At 49.6% G+C, this 25,032-nt stretch overlaps 1 protein-coding gene across 3 annotated transcripts; it reads right to left on the bottom strand.

The window, feature by feature from the left end:
- Positions 1-224: 224 nt before the first annotated feature.
- Positions 225-25,029, bottom strand: PIP4K2B (phosphatidylinositol-5-phosphate 4-kinase type 2 beta). Of its 3 annotated transcripts, none has more exons than XM_074926423.1 (10): positions 24,847-25,029; positions 15,398-15,495; positions 13,705-13,801; positions 9,681-9,833; positions 8,768-8,914; positions 8,368-8,406; positions 6,882-6,995; positions 6,358-6,616; positions 5,859-5,962; positions 225-5,152 (listed from the first exon to the last, which is right to left on the bottom strand). In XM_074926423.1, exons 1-10 carry the CDS (start codon positions 25,021-25,023, stop codon positions 5,072-5,074), a joined length of 1,269 nt encoding a protein of 422 aa, XP_074782524.1. In that variant the 5' UTR covers positions 25,024-25,029; the 3' UTR covers positions 225-5,071. The 3 variants fall into 3 exon arrangements, with proteins under 3 accessions (XP_074782524.1, XP_074782525.1, XP_074782526.1); XM_074926424.1 differs by having other exon boundaries at positions 13,705-13,770; positions 15,421-15,495; XM_074926425.1 differs by lacking the exon at positions 9,681-9,833.
- Positions 25,030-25,032: the final 3 nt, after the last annotated feature.

The raw sequence follows: 25,032 nt of genomic DNA, 5'->3' as shown, positions 1-25,032 counted from the left end.
GCATCTCTGCAGCCAGCCTGGCACTATTAGCTGCTCCCATCAAATTGTTCTCAGAGCCAGGACTTGGTAAAATCAGTTCTTACTTAAAAACTCTGTTTTACAGGCACGTATAAAAAACAGTTTCTCAGCTGTGGCTAATTGAGGACTGAAAATGACCACATACCTCACGGAGGAACAGCTGAACATTAGAGCCTTTTAAAGAGGACAGCAGGAAGGAACAGATGTACACAAAGTTTTAATTTTATTTTTCTCTGGTTGGAGACTCATCTTGTAACATGCATGCATTTCAAAACAGTAACAGTGTCTCAAACTGCTCCTAGCAAACAGACAAGCACAGAGGACTTAAAATTCCTATTTAAAAAACAGCAGTGAAAAAACCTAGAATGCTTTTTTTTTTTTCTTTTTAGTTTTAAACTTAATTTTATTCACATTTTTTTCAGTTGCACTGATTAGCCCTGCCCACCCTTGTGACCTGTGTGTAATAATACGCTTTGCTCGACTCAGTTTAGTGCTGCGCAGCTCAACAAGGACCAGCACAACTTCCGAGCGGTGAAAACCGCAACCACTAAAGATGGTGGGTGAGCAGCAGTTGGTTTCCCCGAGCTTTGCCATCGCTATTACACAAGATAATCGTGTCAAAGAGCAAGGAAAATCAGTAGTGGCTAATACGGATACCGGAGAATGGCTCTGCAGAGTAGGGGAAAGTTGATGGGCAAACCTGGAACGGGGCATTAAGACACGGACGGGGAGAGGAGAGCTGTTCAGGGTTTGGAGCTATTGTAAGGACGATCTGTCTCCGATGGGTTACGTGGTGTTGGGGACTGAGTTTAGGACACGCACACTGACTTCTGAAAGGTTTGTACCACCTCGAGGTTCAACGCTTTGACCTCTGCGCAGCTTGAAGGGAGGCATCGATAAAGACTGCATAGTAGTCACAGGACGGGGAGGCATCCGTCCGTCCAGGCTGAGACACAACCCCTCCCAAACACGGCCCATAACTACGATACAACCTCGCTTGTGCCTTTCTGGGGCTGAGAGGAGGCCCTCGCTGCAGGGGCTCGGGAGGGGAGAGCAGGAGTTTCCTCCCGGAAAAGGAAGGCAGGCTCAAGTGGTTTCGTGTTCTTGCAATAATCCAATTCAAAACCAGGTTCTCTGGAGTACAGCCTCGCGTGTGCTGGAAATCTAGAGTCACCTACTACCCCAGAAGTTCTCCCCGTGACAAATTTCACCATCGTGGCTTTTATAATTAAAACCAGGTCAATCAGAGGCGTGTATAGGACCAGAGGGAAGGATCCCACTGCTCCTCGCTGGGAGAACTCAACTCCTGCTGACACTCTTCTCCCACAGAGCAAACACCAGCAACCACCTTCCCAGCACTGACCCAACGGGCGGGCGCCGCCTGGTACCTCCAGGACACGTGGTTCCTATTAAAGGGTGACCCACCGTGCTCTGAGTGGTTTTTATTGCACTACTGGAGCAGAACAGCACCCAAACTGTGACTCCGCACTCTGCCTTCCCTCTCCCACTCTTTAATTTACGCCGTAGGAGCTATCTCAACGGGGAAGATCTAAGTTCTAGGTTCAAAGCAGTTTTTAGTTCTGAAATTCTGACAGATCAGGCCCATGTTCTGAAAGAGAGAGACCCTCGGTACAGGCAGGACTGCGCATCCTGCAGCTCACTTCTCACACAGACTCACCCTGCCTTTGGGCACTGGAGAGAGACACTGCACGCTAAGTTTGGTTTTCCTTTTTTGAAACTCCAGTTGGAAAAAAAAAAAAAAAAAATTAAAAAAAATTGCATTGCAATTTCTGGAAAAATCCTGCACTCTGACCAGGATCTGAGTGATCTGCCTACCTACTGCAACTCTTTCAGCTGAGGGTGGTTTTTCAGTCAAATGCACTTCAGTGTAAAGTGTTCCGCAGGGTACATGCTACAGACAGAAATATCTACATTCAGCAAACTAGAACTAAATTCACACCAGAAACAGACAACAAACTAGCACAAGCAGTTGTAAAACCAGAATTGAAAGGGCTGGGTTTTCCTTTTAAATACTCGAGTTAAAAAAGTGACCTAAAACAAGATTAAAAAAAAACCCAAAACAACGAAAACAAAAGAAAAAGTCCCTTTTAAAAACAAATCAAATATTTGCAGCTTCACTTCTTATTCTGGTAATAAAAATACTGTCTAGAAACAAAAATTAGCATTTTTAACGTAATGCTACCTCTCAAAATGTAAACAATATACAAAATGCTTATGTTAACAAAGTTACATACCTGGGTAATACATCATTAAGTGAGAAAATTGCATTTAATTACTTTAATACACACAGTATGGCAACTTGACAGAAGTGGCAGAATTGGGGAAGTGCTAAAGTGAATAGAGTTTATGGGGCTTTTCGTATCACTTGAGCCAGAGACAGCCAATTTAATTCGAGCAGGAGTTTGTTAGGAGTGGAATAAGAAAATACAGTTAACTGCTCTTAAGCCCTTAGTAACAGGACGTCTGTAAAAACTGCTGCAGGAACTAACTGCATTCTAATTTCATTCATGTTTATGAAATTCAGTGAATGAGACTGCTGCTCCTAGCTATGCAAGCTTCATTCTTCTACTTTCTTTGGGTTGGTTGTTTTGTAGTGTCTCGGTGCAGGATGCCTGCAGTTCACTAATTTCCTTCTCTCTTCCTCCCCCCTTTATCTCTTCTTTTTTTTTTTTTTTTTTTTAATATACGATTTAAAGACAAACAGTTTAAAAGGTACAAGCTAGTTTCCCAAAAGGAGAATGGCAAACTTACCAGGCCAAAGTTGCGGATTCAATGCAGATTTTTAAAACTGTCAGGAATAAAAAGTGATGGGTATTTAATTTCTAATTGATAGTAAACTTAAGTGCTTATTGTTTAAGAGAAAAGCAATATAATGCCCACAAAACTAAGCTGATGATGCCCTCTGTGTCCTCCCTTTTTTAAAGTATTGTCATAGCTGCATTTGTTTTGTGGCTTTTCCAGCTACACACCTTAAGACATGAGACTCTTCAGCCTCCCAGACAACGGTGTGTTCGCCCCCACATCACACAGAATAAGGGACTGGACTACAGCGGCAGAAGAAATTTGTCCCACGTCAAAGGGAATGACCCATGAATGAATAAGAAGATTCATATCCCATTATGACCCCTAATATTAACTTTTGATTTCTTAAAGACTCTATTTACAGTGCACTCTTATGGGCTGAAACTTTAGCCCTCTTTTGTCCCCTTCGAAGTTGAGACCTGTGGGATTCACATCACGAATGTGGGTGTGAACATATATAAAAAAAAAACAAAAACAACCCAAGCCCACATTCAGAATCCAGACCAGAGCTAGCGTTAGTCTAGGGAAATTACCAGGATGTGATGAGCACCAGTTATCTCTCAAAAGGACCAAATTCCACACAGCAAACTGTAGCACGCGTTACGGCACAGGACAGACATTCGAAACAGCTTATTCCCGAAACAAAGGCATATGTGAAAACAGTTTCAAGGCAGATAAGCAACGTGTTTCAACTGCAAGAGGTTTGTTCAAAACGCTAAATCCTGCTTAAAAAGAAAAAGAAAATTAAAAAAAAAAAAAAAAAAAAAAAAAGAACCAAAAGGTCTGTAACTGTTGTGCAGCAGAGCTAACAAAACCCAAAGCGAGCCTGACAAGCTTGGCTGTGAAAAATATTACAAGCATTCTGGAGACAAAACAGGACGTTATTCAGTCACGCAAATCAGTTCCAATTCCTTGGGGGGGGGCGGGGGGGGGGGAAGTAATCTGGCGCAAGTGTTCAAACATTTCCACTCCTTGACTGTCGCTCTAGAGAGGGGTATGGAGCAGAGAAGAGTAAAATCAATCACAGCTCAAGTCCTGAGTCCTCTTGAGCAGTGGAACTTGCTCCACAGTCACAGCTCCCAGCACTCCCACTGGTAGCGAGTCCAATTCCTTCGTGTGCAAGTCACATTGCCATTTAAAAAATAAACCAACTAACCAAAGAACCTCTGTCAGGAAACAAATTCAAGTACCTGTTGCAGATCGGGCAAGTAAGGAAGACTGAACATTAGCTAGATTAACACTGGCAGAACTGCAATGTGAAGCTGTAATCTAAGAGACACGGCAATTCCTGACTGAGGCGCGACAGGGAAACGTTCCAGATAGTCAAATACTATCCCATATCTACAGGTACAAAATGCCTGGTTTTGTTTTGTTTTGTTTTGTTTTCTTTTATGAAATCTTCGTAGCTGGCCAATTTAAAGCACAATGGGTCCGAGCACATTATCATCTGAGGTTGTTCAATGCCTCTACTACTTCTCACACTTTTTTTAGGTTCTAGAAGTTACACCTTTTTAAGCGATCATCTTTGGTAGATGTTCATTTCCCTCGTCTTTCTTGTAAATCAAGTGCAGTTACAAAAAAAGTTTTTTGTTACTTAAATTAACCAAAAAATATAAAGTGTCCCAGTCTGAATTTACCTAAAGTTCAGAGACTCCTCCTTATCAGAGTAATATTTTCCGTCCTTGAAATGGTAAGCTATTTTCCTTCCAATTCCTACCAAGAGGGAAATAAAAGGGCTTGTGTGTCTTTCTGGTAAAGACAGTCCAATAAAAAAAAAAAAAAAAAAAAAAGTAGTAGTTTGTGGAATCAGGCACTGCTTCACTCCCACTGAATGTGATCTAGAGCGACCCCTTTAATACAGTGCCACATATCATATCCCTATGGGATTCTCTTGATCAGAGAGGAGAAAATGTCATTAGAAAGAGCAGTGCTGAAACAATGCACTTTTCTTGTTTTAAAAAGCCCTCAAATCTATGTCTGGGCACTTCTGTAACATAAAAACCCACTTTTCCACCTGGGTCAAGTGGACTGTTGGAGGGTGCACCTAGAATTAGTTTTCTCTGAAGTCACACAGTGCCACACACTCACTCTTGCACGCACACACACACGCACGCACACACACATGCACACCCCACATGCTGCTACAGTGTCTGTTTTAGTGTCACAGGCTGCATTCTCTGTTTGGAAGTAGCCCCTCTTCTCTTCATTTCTCGCTGAAGGCTGAAGACGACTATGTCAGGATATTGGAGATAAATTCATTGAAGCGTTTAGAGTACTGCTCTGGGTTCACGGTGGAGATCTCTGCCCCAGCCTGCAAGGCAGAGAGGAGAAACAAGTCACAACACCCTCCTGGAAGGGCAGACCTGCACCACTGCGAAGGGTGGAGGCGGGAGGACAGCAGGGAGCGATCGTCTCAGCACAGCCTGTCTCTGCCAGGAAAGACCCATAAAAACTTGCAAGTTCTAGGAAAAAACAACATCCAGAGAGGTCTAGAGAGATCCCCAAGGAAACTGATTTTAGCTCCAGCTGGATCTTCTGCAGACCACTGAGTCAAAGCATTGGATTTGTTCCCTCATGGTTTTGAAGAGATTTGGGAGGAGCATGAAAAACTCCATGTCCCGCCACCCTGGGCTTTTTTCAAGCCCTTTTGGGAAGTTCAGGATTGCTGACAGGGAACGGGACTGGCCCCAGGACGGGGGCAGGGTAATACATCTGCCTGCAGCTCAATCCATTCCTGCTCTGTGAGGCTGCTGGTGCCACACCAGGGAAACCGAGCACCTCCCAAACTGGGACGTAAATACAAGTCATCTCCAACCAACCAGAGGGAAAAAGCCTTTCCAAGACAGTCTGAGCAGACAGTAAGTGAGGGAAGAGCTGCCCTTGGGCACAGGATCACTGAAGAATTTCCATACTGGTAGAAAAATCAGTGTCAGGAGACATCACACATACGCACGCAGGCATGCAGGCAAAGCAGAAGCCCCAAAGCCCATCCTCCCTGCGGGCAGCAGGCTGCTTACCCCATGTTTCACTGTTTTGGCAGCATGTGCAGCTTTCTTCTTCGCATCATATGGCGTAAGAATGTCTATAATGGCCATGAAGTACACTTCCTTCTTGGGGGCACCTAGCAAGGCAAGAGAGTCGCTAGCACACCCTGAGCTGTGAGCAAAGCCCGGCTGCACCCCCCCCTCCTTCAGAAACACGCGGCAGATCGGGTTTGATGCAACTAGCAGAGAAAGCGAGGCAGCTGGAGGCTGCAGAGGGCAGAGAAGAATGCCTGGAAACAGCACACCAGAGGCCCGCACGCTCTCTGAACACGCCACTGCTCTCCAAGCACCGCTTCCACCCCTTCCAACGCACAGCATCCGCAGCGAGGGACTGCTCAGCAAAGGAGAGACACTGGGCAGGGTCTCTCTCCCTGCCGACAGCCCTCCCACTCCGTTTAGCCCAGCCAGACCACAGGACACCTCCTCCTCTGAGCTCCAGACCTTCTTCGGGGCAATATTCAACGACACTCACTTTCGTGGCTTTTCATGGCGTAGACGTCGACGGAAGGATCGAACTCTCCAGGCCCAAAGAAGCGAGGGTAGTTGAGGAGATTGCCGGGGCTGTCAGGGGGTGTGCCGTAGGAGGAAATGGGGTTGCCTCCGAGACCATCGTTCTCACACTCCTCATCCTCTGCCCGATCCTCCACTTCCATCTCTTCCTGCTCTGCTCGGTCAACATCGTGGATCCCAACCAGCAAGCTGTAGTCCATAATCTTCAGCTGAGCTAAAAACTGAGAGAAAGAGATGAGTGAGAACAGCAGCATCCACGTCAGGTGAGAAATCCTCATCCTACTCTGCCAGTATCTTCCTAAGAAAGGGCTGTAGCGAGAGCTAAACCCTTATCAGACTCCAGAGAACCAATGAGCTCAAATGCCCACCGCCATCAGCATAACCCTGACCCGCTTTTCTCTCCCTGCTGCACCCAGTGAGCCAGAGGCCACAGTGAGGACGCTGTTACGGGCGACAGAGTAAAAGCTCTCCCCCAGGAAACTCTACCTCCACGTCCCGCTTCAGCTTTTCAAGGAAGTTCTTTTTACTCTCTTCTCCAACATGCAGCTTCTGACCCTCATTCAAGAAGTCGTTGTCCTTGAACGTTGGTAGATCCTTGGCCTGCAACAAAAAACCTGTGTCAAATTCTCCAAACCCCTGCTTCCCGGGGAAGGGCTGTACACTGATCCCTTAGCAGTATGTTGATTACACAGAGACTCTGATCGAGTGTGGGGTTGCACCAGGATCTTTGGCCTGTTTATAAGATGAAGTGGCTCATCCTATGCACTAAGTACAAAAATGGCATCAGGCACAGCACAGTATTTGTCAACGAATCCACGTGCTGAGCTGTACATAGTGGGAAACTGAAGGGAGACACAGAGAGCAACTCAACTTTAAAGACTGCCGGGAAGATGTGCTGCAGGCTGAAAGCTTGACAGCTGGGCTCCAGCCAGAGATGGTCCAACCAGCTCCCAGAATAGAGAAGAAATGCATTTCTTTGGCTTCTGACTGGAGGGGGAAGGGGTGAGGGCTTGAAAAAAATTGCTTCTCTCCCTAAAGGCTTGAGGAAAAACTTAAAACCACTGCTTTTTGAGGAATCTGTTTGCAGCAGGCCCCGAGGATTTCTCAGAGATACGGAAGAACATACAAGCCCTTTGTGCAGCTGGGAATTAAATTATTTTGTTCTTAGAATGACATATGGGTGTGTGGTAGCTTTATCTAGATCTAATATGAATGGTCTGAGACAAACTGCACAAGCAGAAAAAGCTAGAGAGTAAACAGCCAGCAAGCTGGGGATGCTTGGGCACGAGGAAGCTGTGCCCTGATGCCGGAGCATTCAATGTAAATGGGAGTCCCTTGGCTCGTGCCAGAGACCTAATCTTAGGGCAGGCTGGAGTAGACTTACTCTGCAGTCCCAAACCTGAAAATCCCATGTGCAAAACATGTAATACCACGAGTTACTGCTGTGACTTCAACAGGACTTTTCATGACAGCATCACAGCCAAAGTTCTGCAGGGGCAGGATTCTGAGTCAAAGGTTTCCCTAATGGCACCAGAAACCAAACTTTACAAACATGCTGAGATTTGCCAAGAATCTGAGAGGAGCTGGTCTGGTTTATAAAAGCATCTGTTGCACAAACTAACTGCTGACCTGGCTCAGTTTGGTACACAGGGAGCACTATGGAGAAATCCTTCCATCAAGATACCACTGCACTAATGTGGGGTTTGGTACTTGTGGGATTGTCCCCCAAGAAGTTCCCCCCACTCCTGGTAGTGTCAACATAACAGAGCAGGGCAGGGCAGCACCAGATCTGCACCATCTCCTCCTGAGCAGTTACTGGGCACAGCCTGAAAGGTGGGACAGAAACAGGTTATTGCTGAGGGCCCACTTAACATTCCCTGCTCAGTACCCCTTTGGAAAAGGGAAATCAGTTGGATCCCATCTGCTTCCAACCACCAGGAGGAAGGAAAGGCTGGCCAGGGGTGGTCCATACCTTCTCTTTATCGCTTGCTTCCCTGGATACTGTTGAGCCCTGATAAAAGAATAAAGAGCATTGCTGCACTATGTGCCATATTCCCGCGGAATTCATAGACACCATTTAATTCCTCCATGCAGAAAAATAATGAAAGTGTTTTTAAAATCAGTGCTTGAACCCTTTCTCATGTCCGAGATAGACTTACAGATCTATGTGGTGTAGTGTAGGCCACTTGGGATTAGGGAATGCAACAACACTTGAGCCTCAAGTGCAGCCCCATCCAGAGCCCCCAAAACCAAATCCCCTCAACAAAAAGCAAAGCCCAGGAACTCGTTAAGTAGGTGTTACATAGACCAACTCCCCCCCCCACTCCTGGAAAAGGAGCTCCCGGCTCCATGACTGGCCTCCAAACCCTCACCTTCAGGTCGTATTTCCGATGCACAGTCAGCCTGTGACTAAATACGTTTCTGGTAACCACCATGTAAGTCTCTACTCCGTCCACGGTGAGCCGGTACATGCCAAGGAACTGGGGCAGGAGGGTGTTCCCATGACACTCCACTATGAACTGGAGGAGAGCGGGGAAGGGAGGGCACAGAAAGACAGTACTGTCACACAAAACCCGGCTCTGACAGAACACAAGCTCGGCAAGGTGATAGCAAAGCCTCCAGTTCCAGCCACCTGACACCGATGTGAAAGGAAAGGAGGCTTGCAAATGCTCCTAGGGTCTCAAGAAAAGCAAGTTAGGGCATTGTAAGAATCTTCCAGCCCTGAGCTGAGACGGAGGATCCCATCCCACAAGCATGCCCAGCCTGCTGTAACAGGCTAGGTGTGCACCTCCGCCACTCAGGCTCAGCGGGGCGAGTCTCTCGGTGGCACTGGCTAACTTCACTTCTCGTGGGTATGCGAGTGTGTCTGAAAGAGCAGATGGACTGGCAGATAATGGGGACCAGGGTAGGACATTTCCAGCTGTCCCACTTTGCCTCCCCTTCCTTGCTCCACGTAATCGTCTCCTCCCTGGTCTCTCTGGAAAGTTTAATTCAGAGGATTGAGTTAGGAGCATGTTTACAGATCTCAGGTACCAGCGATCCATAATTCATTGATGTAAGGAACAGGGTGAGCTGTGAAAGGGCTCAGCACCATGAAGAAACAGGCAGCTGTGCCATAATTGGCTCTCAGATGCTAAGGAGCACTGTTTCCTTCTGCAAAAGCTATTTGCAAGCTCTGCCAGGTTGCACACTGTGAATCCAAGCTCCAGTTCCCCAGCAAATCACAACAAGATGCTCCCCAAGGTGTTTGCCACCTCCCCTCCCAGGGTTCCAGACTCACCGTACCTGATGGTACTTCTTTAAGATGTTGTGCATCTCTGCTACATCCTCACTCGACACTGCCTTAATGACAAACCTCCTGTCGTAGGTGGTGAGGAACCGGGCCCCACACCGGCCCTGGCTGTCACTGTTCACCGGGGCGCTTCGTGTCACCGAGTTCTGAGAAAAGCAGAACAAAAAAAGTGGGGAGGAGAGGCAGAAGCTGCCACCTCCCTGGAGAAGAAGAGCAGTCTTGGAAAGCAGGTGAGACAGGGGTGACCAGAGCCTGGCTCTGGAAGAACAGACATGCCTGGGACCTTGTGCTCCACCTTCGTGACTGTGACAGTGTCCTGGCCATTAGTAATCAAGGATCCTTGAGTGTTCAGCACGACTGAGGTTAACCCAATTGTTTAGAAGTCTGGACGTGGTGTTTTAGAGCTTCCATCTGGGCCTTCTATTTGTTTACGTGTTTTACTCCAACACCTGGCATGCATTTTTGAAGATTTTTTTTTTTTTACTAAGGGGTTTTTAAAGAGAGAGTATACACAGGCCAAGACTTCTTAGCATTTCCTCCTGGAAATTTAAAAACAGTCAGGGTATTTCCAAGGTTTAAGGAAAAACAGAACAGAATGAATGAAATGACCTGCCTCCTTTTCCATCAAAAAGCAGACTAAACCGGCAAGTCTGAATTGTTTGGAAATTCTTTACAGGTCATCCAGAAACCACAAGCTACCCTGGAGCCTCTGCTATTCTTACAATTAGACGAAAAAGATTGTGAGTATAAATAGCTTGGTTTTTCTTCCGACAACCAGCAGCATCTGTCTTTATATCCCTGTCTCCATCCTTAGCAACGAAACATTGCAGCTTCTTTTCATACATGCAGCACAATCGGAAAATCCCATGCAAACGGCAGAGCTCTTTGTTCTGATGCCTCTCCCCAGGTAGGAGGACTTGCTGTGAGCCTCACCCCACTGTTAGAGCCACTGGCTCTTCACACCTTCCAGCCTAAGCCGAGCAGGTCACCAGTCTCCTGTGTGTTTCCTCCACCACTTCTCAGCAACTGCCTTCTGACTCCACCAGCCCAGCCACCCCTGTTTGTTCAGAAGCCATTTTGTCAACCAACAGTACAGGCTCTCACGAGCATTTCCTTGCCACTGGTGCAAGCAGATGGGGAGAGGTGAGAGTTGTGCTCTGAAACACAGCGGTTCTGACCCCTGGACAGTGGGCTTCAGCTCAAGGTAGATGTGTCTTTCAGGATCTCGGGGCTGGAGAACGCATTTCGTGCCGTATTTTTTTAGCTGCTAGTTAGAGGGTTCTCTCCTTCCCTCAGCTCTCTGAAGAGCAGACAGCAGAGGGAGCCTGCTCTTCTGCAGACGCAGGCAAGCAGAGCCTGCTGCGAAAGAGGGAATTTACCATGTCACGCTGCAAGAGAGCCGAGAGGTTTCCTTTCAGAATGAAGCATTTAAAGCTTTTAAAACTTTAATGAAGCAGGGGAAAAACTCTACTCCTGCCAAGGGCTTTAGAAATTGTCAGGAAAATAAAGGCAAAAAAAAAACCCCAACCCAAACCCCTCGCTTCTTGCTGACATTTGCAAATGAGTCTGTGCTACAAGGTTTAATCAACCCTCACCTCAAAACCACAGAGCTTTTCTGCTAGAGGAGATGGGAAGCAGAAATTGTGACCACATATGGACATTACCAAATTCGCAGCCCTTAGGTTTACTTCGTTCCCTTCCTGTCACTCCCACCTCTTCCACAGTTCGGGTGTTATATTTAGCAGGCTGGCTCGATTCCCACTCAAGCCATCACATTTTACCCACCTGAATTTAGCTCAATGAATGTTTTCTGCTTTTTGTGCTAGCTGGACACTTTTAAAGAGCCAAACTGCTCTACCCCAGAGATGGGAGAAGTAATTCTTCAGAGCAACAGGTAAAGTGTAAATGATAAACTGGGTATTTAGAGCCAACAAGATTGTGGGTGCTTCTATGCAAGTGACTTCACATGGTTCTCATCGTTTCTTAAAAGACACTGAGAAAAAAAATTTCTAAAATATACTATAGCGGATGCACTGGGAGAAAAAATAATTAATTAGGAGCTAATGACTTCACTGCATGCGAGTACATTGCAGGTTATGGAGGAAGCCAGCACAGACTCATTCCCTGGTACAGCCAGCCCCAGGGGCAGGGTGTTGCTGGCCAAGCAGTCTCCTCAGGAGCCATACACAGCCTGGCGTGGACTACTGTCAACAGAGCAGGAGGCAATGGTACTGCTGCTCCTGGCAAAACGCCATCGCTGCCTACAGAACAGGCCTGATGGCAGGAGGGAAAAAATAAAATTAATAATCTAACAGGCATGTGCTCAAGAAAAGCATGGACTGAGCAGCCGCGTCCTGAAAATAAGAGATCTTCCATCACAAGCAGGAGAGATCTGTGTGCACAGCTCGTGGCTCGCAGGTAATTAGGAGGCACTGAGCACACGCAGGCACAAGAAGGCCACCTGCCCCCCGAGGCTGCACTGAGCTCTGGCTCCGACAGCAGACGGGCAGTCGCCCAGACCGGGGCTGCCACAGGCAGTGGCGAGGCAGCAGCAGCATTTACTATTCCTCCTGGGGACGGCTGGCCCCTTGCAGAAGAAAAGCAAAGACGGCTGTCAGTTCTGCTCAAAAAATGTGTCTCACTTGGAACGAACACCCTCAGAGTGCCCAGCATGCTTGAGAACAGGCAGCAGAGTAGGATGGGCCCTGGCAGCCAGGAGAGAGGCAACTGAGACACGGTTACACAAAGAAGCAAAAAGCCCCGAACACCGATGCCAGCATCCTCAGAAGTCTCCTCGCAGAGGGACCCCCCCCTGTCTGGGAACAAGAGGCAGAGGATGGGATGCAGGTGCTGCACATCTGCTCCTTGTCTCATCCCACACGAGAGCAAAAACTGGATCAAGTAGATCCAGTGCCTCACCAGTGCAATAAGCCATGCAGCTGGAGTAAGAAACCAGATCTCTTCATTATATTAACCTCGAAAGAGGGCGAGATCAGGCAATAATTTAGATAGAATCAGGGAGAATTTTGACATGCTTGGGGAGGGCGTACACACGGTATGTGGAGGTGGGCACACAGACACTGCTAGAAGGAAGCAGTTTGGTGGGATTAGCAGGAACATCTCCTCTCCCCACAACACAGGCAGCAGGGAGCATGGCTGGGCTTGTACCTGAAAGCAGAGAAGGGAGAGAGCAAGAAGTGCCCCTCTGGGCTGGCAGATTCCAGAGAGTATTTTAGTTGAAGCCCTTGACCAGTCAGTGCTGGTACACTGCCAGGCTCTATCAACAGCAGTGGCGTGCCAAAGATACCGGGTTTAATTACCTAACACCCGGCCTGCTAAAGGCCACGCAGCTATCAAAGCCAGGCTTTTTCTGCACTGGCTTTTCCCTCATTTAAGAGGTCTCGAAGCAGCCTGCTACTACACATCTCCTGTGTGCATAAGACTAAGAGCTGTGTGTGGAAGGGTGGCCCTGCTGTAGCAGCAAGACTTGCGACATCTCTCTATTGCTGGATTTAAGCCCAGCGATACTAAGACAAGAAAACGTCTCTCCCCTCCAAGGCAAGTCTGAGCCTTAGGGGACAGGTCCCAACGCAGCAGCCACCTTGATAAACCCAATTCAACAGCACCAATGCCTGGCACACACACTCGGTTAAAGCAGCATCCGAATCTGTAAAAACACGACAGACTCATTTTCTTTGCAGATGTTCTGCACTAGATCATTGTTATCCTCCAGCTCCTGTCTGCCTGCAACCATCTGCTGCCTCCTATTTTGTGCCTGACTGTAAGCTCTCTGGAGCAGGGACCATCTTTCCATTCTGCAGTTGCCCAGTGCTCAGCACTGTAAGATCAACTCCATTGCTGTGGGCCCTTAGGGTTATGGTAAAATCGTTCAAGCCATGATTATAAACCCCTAAAAACTGACCACACAAGAATCTTGATATCATAGTTTCTCTGCCAGCTTGGTTATTCTGTCCTAGGGACAGGTGTTAGGAGGGCAAGGGAGAGAAGAGACAGTACCTGGTAGTCTTGATCGTCAATCCCAAATCTTTCTCGGAGGTTTCGGAACACCAGTGGACAATACTCCTTAAATTTAAAGCGACTTGGCAAGTTCTCCCTAGGGCAAAGCAGAAAAGATATTCTTGTGCCATGATCAGCTTGTGAAATCCAACTCAATTCTTCTCCCACTTCACCGCTAACCCCCCGGGATATCCAAGCCCCCTCCTACCTTCAACGGTGCTATTCTGCAAGTATTTACTCTCATTAGGGTAGCTTATTTCTCTGGATGCCTACAGAAGTTATCTGTTTATAGAAATGCTTGCAGGATTCAGCTTTTGACTAACAGGCTCTCTGGATGAGGATGTCTGTCTCACAGAACAATCTCCCCTGTCACAAGCACAGATTTGACAGAATAACTTGTCTCTTTCCTCCTCCTTTGTTGCTTTGTTCTGTTCAGTAACGCAGCTGCCCCCTGCAACACACTGTTACTGTTTAAGATGAAAAGCTGGAGGAAAGGGGGGGGGGTGTGGGCCCTCTGATTTCAGATCAGATCAGATCACTCGTGCGTCAAAAGAAAGGTCAACTCACGACAAACCATCTCACCCAGAACGCTAAGGAGAGAGGGGGTGAATCAGCTCCAGTCTGGCATGTTCCAGACCAGTCCCAACCGTTACAGAGCGAGTTTTGCCAGCCAGAACGGGGCCTCCCCAGAGCACAGCACAGCAGACAAGAGGCAACGTTCCCCATCGCTGAGGGACACTGCACCTACTCCCTCCCAGAGCTCTTATTCTGCCCAGTGGGAAGAGGCAGAGAGGATGGTCCTGCCTGGACACAGTGGGAGATTTTGTCAGCTCATTCTCAGTGAGAATCCTTTGCATCAAGACGTGGGAAACTAAAATCTATGTAGGAGAAGAGGGAAGAGAAGATACTGCAAATTGTAGGTGCCAGAGAAGACAAACTTTTGAATCACACTCCCACTCTCAAAAGCTGATCCCTGTGAAACTTAGTGGAAAGGGATCATTGATCAGGGAGCACTGCAGACCTGCACACAGAGAGCCAGGGCAGAGAACGCAGCTCTGAGCACCACTCACCACCACGGCTTTAAAAGGGCTTCCAAAAATTAATCTTTTGGGAAAAGGAGAAGGGGATAACTCCATATAATCCATGTAACGCAGCGTCACAGCTGTATCCTGTGAACAGCCTCAAAGACAAGGAACTAGCAGGTCAGGGAGAACAAATTCCTGTCCTCTCCTCCATGGCCTTGGGATTTGGGTTCTGCTGGTCAGGACAGGACACCCAGACAGGGCACAGCAGGAGCCAAGAGACAGTCCTGCCTCACTTTTGTGCATAACCAAGATGTGCAGGAAACTCCAGCCCCAGGGCTTTCGGCAACTTTGTGAACTCTAAAATATCAGCTGTCTTCTACCCAGTCCAGTGAGTATCTATGTGTAGTGGTGCCACTTCTGAGCCCGGCCTCACCAGGCTCCTCATCACCCAAAGCATATAAACCAAACCACAAGACAGCGTCTTGGTGACAGGCTGACCCCTGCCACATCCAGGCGAGTGCAGACTTGGGGCATGTGTCCAGCCACGCCAGACCCTCGTGGCATTACAACAGGGAACAAAAAACCAAAAAGCCTTCAACACACTGGTTTCCCCCCACAGCAAAGGGCTCTAATTACAGAGACAAACAAATTGGGAAGCCCCTACTTACTTGTTGAATAGATGATTGTCCACCTTAATCTTACTGTAGGCTTTAAAGTCATCGGGCATTAACATGACAGGGACGGGAACATTGCTGAGTTCGTTGATCTAAAAGAGAAAGGAAATGGAGACTCAAAACACAAGTTCCACTAACCTGCAGTTACTGTCAATGGACTTAGGGGGATGTCAAATATCCCAGAAGCTGGTTTTGACGGAATATAGCCCATTAGACTTTCAGAACAACTGCTGTGCTTGGTGAGTACTCCCAAGCCAGCCTTGGCTCCTTCATCTGTTCACTTTCCACTGACCACCCAAGACACAGCTTAGAATTGAGACAAACCTGCAGACCAAGAAATAGCAGATTTTCTGTTTTAAATAAATCACCTTTGCCTTTACTTAGGAAAATGTGGCATCAGCTAATTTCTTAATTAGTTTTCACTGCTACAAATCACTGATGACCAGAGTCTTCATCGTGGCCAGCCAGAAGAGACTCTGGGTAGCTTTGGTGCAGCACAGCACAGCTCTCCTGTGGATGCTGTTTCTATGCTCGCTGTCTCTTGTTGCTCTTATCCCACCTTCTCTAAAGGGATGAGTCATTCCACTAGATTGTTTTTGCTCCTTAGTCATGTGTGGCAGCCACAGGGATACAGGGAAGCAGAAGAATGAACGTTCAGCTACTATTGTACAGACAGGCTCATGCTACAGCACCCAGTAGTGAAAGCATCAATAGTAAAAAAAAAAAAAACAACCCCCCTCTGGATTATATCTGGCTACCCTGCTCCAGGCAAGCCCAGGCACTGACAAGGCTGTGCCAGCGTTTGAGAGCAGGTCAAGAGGCAGCACATTTCCGAGGTGCCTTTTCTGAGGACAGCCCCAGTGTCTTTCACTCACATGGATTTCACCGGAATCACCTGGGTCCCATCTCACTGAACTGCTATTAACACGCTGGATTTAGGAAGCAATATCATCACAATTCCATTCCCATAATTACTGTGCCAAGCAGGTAATGCTGGAGAGAAGCAGACAACACTGGCAAGAGCAGGGTTTGGCCAGGAGTCAGGCCTGGGGTCTGTTCCCAACACCAAAAATCTCAAGCAGGTCAAGTGACTTCCAGCAGGCTCGGAAAGCGCGTGGCACTTCCCTGCTGCCTGGGAGCGGGCCCGGGCCGGCCGCCTCAGGAAATGGGACTCCAGCTCCGGGATTCCCCGCTCCTCCCCGAGCAACCAACGGGACACACGCTGCCGCTGCCACAGCTCCCCCAAGGAGGCGGGGATGAACGGAGGCGTGAGGGAGCCATTCTGCAGCGGGATCTTCACTCTGCAAGGACCACGGAGCTCCCAGCTCTGGAGATGTGCAGTGAGCTGTCTAATTATATGAGCCAGCCTTTGATGAAGTATGTATTTTTCACATCCTTCCTCCATCATTACCAATGAAAAAAAAAAAAAAAGAAAACCAGACCAGATTTAACAAACGTCAGACTGGAAGAAAGACACATACACACTGCAAGGAGAAAAGATGACTATTTTCAGACACAGCCATCCCACACAACAGATAAGCGGAAAGTAAACCGGCCACCGCTCCGTTAAGAGCGGAGATGATGCTCTTTAAAACCCTGCCCGGTATTTACTTGATAGCAGCACCGAGGAGCATTAAGCACTCCCATGAAGTGCTCTGGGATGTATGCAGAACGCTGCACAGATGAATGAATAATGTCACACGCCTCCCATCATTTGTGGAGCAGGGAGGCCAATGCCCCCCGGCTTAAGCTAAAGGCTCGATCCTGCACTGAGCTGCTCCTCCAGCTGCAGCTAAAGGAGAGGAAAGGCAAGAGGACCACAGGTGAGGAAGGGATGTCCCAAACCCTGGTGTCCAGCTCCCAGCTGCTGCAAACAGCGGTATCAGAGAGCCCCACGCAGTGATTTCCTCTCAGGGTGAAGTCGGGGTGGGGGGGGGAAGAGAGAAAACAGCTAATTCTGTATCAAGAAAGAGGCGCTGCCTCCAGCCACTAATTATTGCTGTCTAACAGGAGGGGAAGCCCGACAGCACAGCTCCTTAGACACGCCTGTTCTCAGCCCTCTTCTCGACGGTGGGTAAGGCACAAACAAGCTATTATCAGCTTGTTCCAGAGCGGAGGAAGGGTGCTGACGGCTGAGAGGGAACAGCGATTTGGAGATTGTCTCCCCCCTGCCAGAAATTCAGACACAAATGTTAGCAAAGTGAGATGTCAAGACGTCTCTGGATGTCCTCATTTCTACCAAAGCAGAAACCTCAAAGCAAATGTTGTACCTGTTGCAAGTCTCCCGACTGGCAGAAATGGTGCGCCAGGATACCTCAGCTTGTTTAAAAGATGCCCTCACTCTTCCCGAGATACAACAGCCTGACAACAGCCAAAAAAAAACCCCCTGCAGAAGCCTTTCCCCGCTTCCAGCTGTGTACAGCAAAGCTTTCTGGATGTTTTGGGATCTGGGCACTGGAGGAGATGGGGAGAAGGAAGGGGTTCATGCCAGGACCCAGAATCACGGCCCAAGAGTTGAATTGGCCATTTCTAGTCCCAGCACTGCCAGGCTGCCCTCCACTGCACAAAGCAGCTCTTGGTCAGATGGCTACTGACCCTTTGTTTCTGACACCAGCCTGAAAGCAAATGTGACTTTGGTTAGGGTTTTTTGTTTGTTTGGTTGGTTTTATTATTTGATTTTTAGGCGAGAGGGACTTGCGCTGTGTGCTCCCGCAGTAACTCCCGTGCTTGACGCTTCCCTCAGGATGCCAAAGGGAGAGGAATGAAAAGCCCCCACACCGCCTTGGGAAAGGGATATCCCAAACCCTCCCTTCTCACAGTACAATCCTCAGCATCCAGTTCCCCTTCCTAAGGCTCATCTGGCCAGGTCCTGCAGCACGGTGCCAAGTGAAACACTAGGAGACCTTGCCCAAAGGAGCAGCCGACAGCACCGCTCTACAGGGATCCTCTCCTGTGCTTATCATGGTGGAATCTGAGCAGCCTCCGAGAGCAACGTGACTAACGCCTGGCACATGTTTGCTCTCTCGCCTTCTCCCCAGGGAGAGGCGTGTAGCAGGAGATTATATATAGCAGAGTGTGTGTCTCTGTGTATTTATGCTACAGAAGGCAAGGTCACAGCAAGGTGCATAGCAATGAGGTGCCCAGCGAGCCCTGGCTCCTAGGGAGCCTGTTCCCACGGGCCTGACCCGCCGCCTGTCTCCCACAAAGAGATGTCACTCAGCTACAGAAAGTTTGCCTGTACCTGGAGCTTTGGAGATCTCTGGGGCTTGGCGCTGGCCACAAGATGGGCAGCGAGATCTTGGACTCGGTGCTTTGTTCTGGAAGAGGCAGCTGCAGAGAGCAGAGGTGCGGCAGCAGCCAGCCCCGCAGTCACACACCTCGGTCCCTCACCGCAGGGGCCGGGGGCTGTTTTGAGAAGCACAGCGAGCAGGTCCCTGCTGTACAGCAGCCCGTGCCTGGGGCATTTCCACACCTCCACTAAAAAGGCTTTAGAGGTCCACAAAGCAGAAAAAGTTAAGAACAGCTAATTTAGAGCATGAGCTCTTCAGACCAGGGTTCTGTCTCCAGACCCAGCATGATGCTGGTTTTCTGTAAGGCATCCAGCTTTTTAGACCTAATCTGCCTTTGAATCCTCTTGAAAACAAGCCTGGTTTTGCACAGTTCTCTTAGGCCAGGAGTTTTCTATTCCCCCACTGGATAGAAAGCACAGACAACCTGACAGGGATCAGCCCAGGCTGAAAGCATCACTAAGTACATTTTGTCACTGCCACCTGCATTTTGGAGAAAGACCTAAGACGTTGGTCCTGCCCCTCCCCAGGCCAGAAGCAGCGGGAATGGCACACGCCCCTCAGCCTCACAAAAGGCTCAGACACGCACCAGGCTCGGAGGCTCTGAGCAGAGCTCAGAGGATTTAAAACTAAGACACATTTTAGACAAACCAATCGACATCTTCACAAGGCGACAGCAGGGGCACTAAGAAAAAGATGCTTCACATTTCTCTGCTGGTTTCACCGTATTCTGAGAACAAAGGAGCAATTTCCCGGGCAAGGCAAGCAGGCCAGTGTGTCCAGAAGTCACCCCAGCGAGGAGAGAGGTGAGGCAGCAGGCTGCCCGCTGGCTCCAAGCGGCACGGTCCCAGCCAGAGCCGCGGTGTAAAGGCAGCCAGATGCCACCAGAGGAGGGACCGGGGCTTGGGGGCACCCGCAGTAGGTGAGGGAGAGAAGAGCCTCATCTCTCCAAAGTCACAACCGTCACCCTCCTCTTCCTTTTGCCCAGCAGCCAGAGGAACAGCAAGCTCAGCTCGGCGCTTTCTCCAGCTCCCCAGGCAGCAGCTCCCCCCTTCCCCCCGCAGGAGTGGCCGGGCCCTTCATCCTCAGTCAGCAGAATTCATTTTTGCCTACGCCGCTGAGAAGTCTACAGCCACCCCTGGCCTTACAGGGCTGGAAAAACACCACCGCCCCTCTGTCTGTTCAGCTTTTATTTCCTGGTCACTTGAATTCTTGAGCTACACCAGTCAGGATGATTCTGGGTTTATCGGTAGTTGATAATTTGTCTTGCCCACCAAAGCCAATTCCTTTTTCAATAAGACACATCAATATTCTGTGTCATTCAGGGACAGCTGTTAGAACGAATAGGCCAGGCATAATTTTGTTTCAAAACCTGACTGTAGCCTCAAAGTGGCAATTACCATTAGTAAATTGATGGGAAAATGCAATTTGTTTACTAACAAGATCCAGATGATGGAGTGTGTGAGTCTACTCTCTAGGATTCTTTACAACAGGAATTTGCTCAGGAAAATAAAAATACTTTGTTCCTCTCAAAGCCTTTCACTCAGGCATCTCAAAGTACTTTGTGAACATTAGTTAAACTTTTTAATACTCTGGGGAAGGAGGTAAAAGACACAGAGCAAAATCACTTTAACTAAGCATGGAGACAAACCCACATCTGCAGCAGAACTTTGCTGCTGCTTAATACAACTGGGCAACGGTTTGAGAAAAAAAAATAGTTTTCCCTGAATTAGAGCATGATTAATCAGTATCCAAGCTAACAAACCCCCCATGCAATGCTATGGAAGCCTCAACCTTGTGGTCAATATTTTCTATCAGCGCTCTGGGGACACCAGCACGCTTTAAGAGGAAAAAAAAAAAAGCATCCCCTAGTGACAGCAAACCCACCTCGTCCCGACCAAAGTACTCTGAAGCCTGCTGGAAAGTCTCCTGTGTCCTGACGGAGCTGCAGCCCAACGCTGCGTCATGGGCAGAGGAGTCAGTCAGTGCTGCCCTGTGTCCTGCCAGCGCAGGGTGGCCTGTCACCCACCGCCTCGGCACGGCCTCGGGAAGCACCCGGCCTCCCAGGCGCTGCCCTCGCTTCACACAAAAGCTGAGGACGGGAAAGGTTAAAACAACCCACTCACGGCCACGCGAGTCAGGGACAGAGCAGGCAGCTGAGCCCCAATCCCCTCGCTGAACCACCCAGGAAAACCTTTTTTCCTTTCCATGCCCTGAGAAGGAAAAGGGCTCCTGGAATCTCTGCTTTAACAGGAGATCCTGGGAGAAGAAGGTTCAGAGCCACCGGCCTCGACCATTCACGGGGGCTGTCATGGCCATGGCCACACGCTGCACTCCCCAGAGGCCAGTTAGAGCCACAGCAGACAGCAGGTACTGGAAAGGACAAATACACGCTGTTCACCCTGCGCCAGGACCAATTTATAGGACTTCAACATTTGATATGTGGCAGATGCTGCTCTGGCTAGAATTAACATGGCAACACCAAAAACAACACTGCAGAGAAGGGAGAAGCGTGCTGCAAATCCCAATTTTGCTATTTCACTCGAATACTAAATAGCTGTGTTTTGTACTGGCTGGCACCACTCCTAAAGGTCCTAGGAGATCGGCTGGTGCTTCAGCCAGTACCCGGAGCGCCGAAGGCTGCCTTGGGGAAGATCCACGCAGCCAGCAGAAGAGATCTACCCATTTCCACAAAAATGAGATTTGTTTATGCCTACCCCCTGCCCCTGCCAACATCCACAGAGCTCCAGGGATCGTTTCCAGTTGATGAACTGCCACCTAGAGAAGCATCACCACGACTCGCGCGAACTCGGCCACCCATTTAACAAACAGATACAAGAGTCACCCCTCCAACAACCCCCAAACTCACTGGGATCCCAGTGCCTTGTCTAATCAGCACCTTACAACCGTTTCTATGGTTTCCAGAGCATCACACAACGCTGCCGTGTTCAGCGCAAGATGGCTTCTCCCTTCCAGAACCATCACAACTTTCCCTCTGCCGCTGGCAAGCTCCCGTGCACACGCGTCCAGCCGGGGCGTGGAGAACGTGCACGGAGCAACATGCACATAACCACCAGCGAGGAGCTGCATCGCCTCTTCCAATGCCATGACAACAGCAGTCGCAAGCAAAGCTTCCCCAGGAACCATCTCCACGTCTGCTGAATTTTACATTGCCTTACAGAAAACTCAGAAATGGAAGGATGAGCCTCTGGGACTTCCACTTTCTCCTCCTATCTGCACAAGTTCTCCCCTCCACCATTTTCAAGTTTAAAATTTAGTTGTCGGACTAAACCCACCCACGTTTGGCCCCGCTTACACCAGCCACAGCCCCACCCTGATCCCAGTTCACTCGGTTTAACTGCTGGCTGGGGACCCGCAGGACAGCCAAGACCCAGCTGACTCTTTGAACAGAAATGCTCAGAACTGGTGTTCCAGAAACCAGTTCCTGTTCTTGGTGCGCTAACATCACTGCTCCTGATCCTCTCCAGACCCATCACTGCCTGTATTCACACCAGCTGCTAACAAGCTTGTTTAAACACAAGGCAGGGCCCAACTGCTGCCAGACTCAGTTAATGGACCCAAGGGAATTTTTTCAGTCAACAGAAACGGTGGATTGCATGAAACGGTTGTTTGTTTGATTTGTCCATGAAAAAGTTCATCTCAAATGCAAGTATGTTTGACAGAATCTTCCTGGCACAACCTTGTGGTTGTGCTGATAGCAGTTTTCTCCCCCTCCTACTGCGGGGAGCCCAAGGCAGGGCTCTGCAGGCACAGCCGAGAGACTCATCGCTTCTTCTAAAACCGTGGTCCAGAAGCCAACACATTAAACAACCCCCCAAAAGACTTCCAACCAAGTCCAAAGGCACTCCTGAAAATATTCCTCAACTGGCCAGACCCATCCGCTCGAATCACATAAGCAATTCCACTTCCCACATAACCAGGGCACCAACATCATCCCCCAAACGCAGACCAGGATGAGCAGCTGCTCATGTGTTGAGCAAATAAAGCCACCTGAGCTCGCAGCCTGCTCTGCAGCGCGGTCACACCGGCCACCAACCCTCCGAGGCACTCGCAAGGCTCACCCAAACACAAAGGGACACCCCTGGCAGAGAGGTGGAGGAAAATGAACTAGCAAGAATTGCTGGGAAATCCCGGATGCCTGTCCGAGGGTGAGGAGGTCACAGCTGAAATTTTCTAACCCTCTTCCCAGCCCCTCAGGATACGGTTCTCCTTTCTGGCAGCAATTTCTCCATAACACGCATCTGATATAATCTTATTACTAGCTTAGTGTTCATACAGAACTGACAGCTTGCCCTCCTCCCTTTGCCGAAATTTTTCACAGCCAAGTGCCCCAGAAGTTGCACTGTCCTGATCCAGTGCCTAAAAAACTTGCCAGATTCCTAGTACCCGAACAGCTACAGAAAAAAGAAAAAAAGGAAAAAAAAAAAAAAAAGCTAATTGCCACCAAGCAACAACTGTCCCTAAGAGGCCAGAAACTTAGAAGAATTCCACCAATTTCCATTTCTTCAGGGCTCCTAATAGCGCCACTGATCAAAGCCTGATTAAATTCATTATCCTGCTTCCTGGGCAAGGCTCTGAGCAGCGAGCACTTGGAACATCCTTTAACTCAGAAAGACGGCGCTGTGTTGAACTACATTTGGAAGCTTTCACTCCATCGTCAGGCAAGCTAGAAATGCAATTCTAATTTTATTTTTGGTGTGTTATTTGTTTCTGCAAAAATTAAGCATAAATCCCTTTCACTCTCTAGGAAACATCCACTAATCCACTAGAGAAATAGGTGTCTTTGAGCCCTAAAAGCGTATTAATTTAGGAAGGGATGAGGTTTCTGAATTCTCTGACCACCTGAATATTCTCCTAGAGCGGCATCCCACATCCAAGAGTGGTAAATCAATCCTCCTTTCCAACACGAGATTTGTGCCTACCATCACAGATGAGGGAGAATTTTCCAGAGAAAAACAAAGACAGTCTTAGGAACCTCCAAAGGAGGTGGATTAAGGAGCTGAGCCACCACAGACATTTCCAAGGGACCGTCTCCCAGCTCCCTCCTAAAACCTGTATCAACACTGCCCAGAGAAACCGAGGTTGAGAGTCCAGGGGACATACAGGGCCCAAGTTCAGGCAGCTGAAGCCGAAAGTCAGAGGGAGACAGGGCTGGACAGGCAGGGCCAAAGGACCCTTTTGTGTTTTGGGATGGAGATGAGACACACATGTAACTGTCCTCATACATCATAAATGTCCAACTGAGGAACAGGATTGTCACTGCGTGGGACCTCCGGGTCGTGACACACGGGAGTCCCCTCACTGTAGCGGGGCCACAGGGACTGCCCTGAGCGAGAAAGGGGGGGGCTGTGACAGGGGACAGGGTCCCAGAGAGGGGGTCTGCCAGGGCAACAGCACCCGACACAAAGGGACGCAAACCAAAACGGCATCGCTCCCCCTCCCCAGTCCTGGGTAGAAAAACGTGTCGGGAAGAGGTGCTGGAAAAGGCGTCGGGGAAGAGGCCGCAGCAGACGGGTGGGTGTGAGGGGGCAGGCGTGCTCCGGCACAGACGTGTCTAGCAGCAGAGAAGCGTAAAGCCACCCCAGGCGTGAGGAAGGTGATGGCCGGGAGAGACACCCTGACCCGGGGCGGGGGGGGGACGGGGACACACCCAAACTGCACCCGGCGATGGGGACGCTCCGGGGAAGGAGCCCCGACCCCAAGAGAACGGCACCCCAGGGACGGGAAGGAGCAGAGCCCAGGGAGAGCCTCCTCCCAGGGCGGGCATCCACCGGGCCGGCAGGATGAGCGCTCCGGGTCCAGGGGTGCCCGGGGAGGGGGAATCCAGGGAAGGACCCGGATTAGGGAGCGGATGCCGGAGGGGGGAGGAAGCTGCGATTTAGGGGGGAAAGGGGCGTGGGGGACAGAGCCCGAGCCGGGGGGCGAGGGCCCTGCTCTGAGCGGGGCGGGAAAAGCCTTTGCCTGAGGGAGAGAGGGCACGGGCCCGATCCGGGGGAGGGGGGAGCGGGCTCTCGCTGAGGGGAAAAGCCCGGTTTGGGGGGGGGGGAGGATCCCGTCCCGAGGGGCTGGGGGGGGCCCGGACCCGGAGGGCCGCGGCTGAGGGGGCGGGGAGGGCCCGCTGCGGGCCGCGCTCACCGTGTGGTTGGCCCCCCACATGAGGACGCTGAGCAGCGGCTCCGAGGCCCGGAACAGCTTCACCTTCTGGCACACGAAGTGTTTCTTCTTAGTCTTGGTCTTGCTAGCGCTGAGGGCCGAGCCCAGCGCCGCCCCGACGCCCCCCGCCGACGAGCCCCCCGCGCAGTTCGAGGCCATGGCGGACCC

This window comes from Athene noctua, chromosome 25 (assembly GCF_965140245.1).
Source record: "Athene noctua chromosome 25, bAthNoc1.hap1.1, whole genome shotgun sequence".
NCBI classification, from domain to species: Eukaryota; Metazoa; Chordata; class Aves; order Strigiformes; family Strigidae; genus Athene; species Athene noctua.
The sequence above is the reverse complement of the archived record's forward strand: the minus strand, read 5'-3'. Positions and strand labels throughout refer to the sequence as shown.

What these genes read in the sequence shown, in the direction of transcription:
- PIP4K2B (XM_074926423.1), bottom strand. Translation starts at nt 25,023, where the DNA reads ATGGCCTCGAACTGCGCGGGGGGCTCGTCGGCGGGGGGCGTCGGGGCG. An exon ending in GACAATCATCTATTCAACAA is followed by an intron (nt 13,802 to 15,397) that starts GTAAGTAGGGGC and finishes GCTTTGCCCTAG; the next exon opens with GGAGAACTTGCCAAGTCGCT. An exon ending in CCAAAACAGTGAAACATGGG is followed by an intron (nt 5,153 to 5,858) that starts GTAAGCAGCCTG and finishes TCTGCCTTGCAG; the next exon opens with GCTGGGGCAGAGATCTCCAC.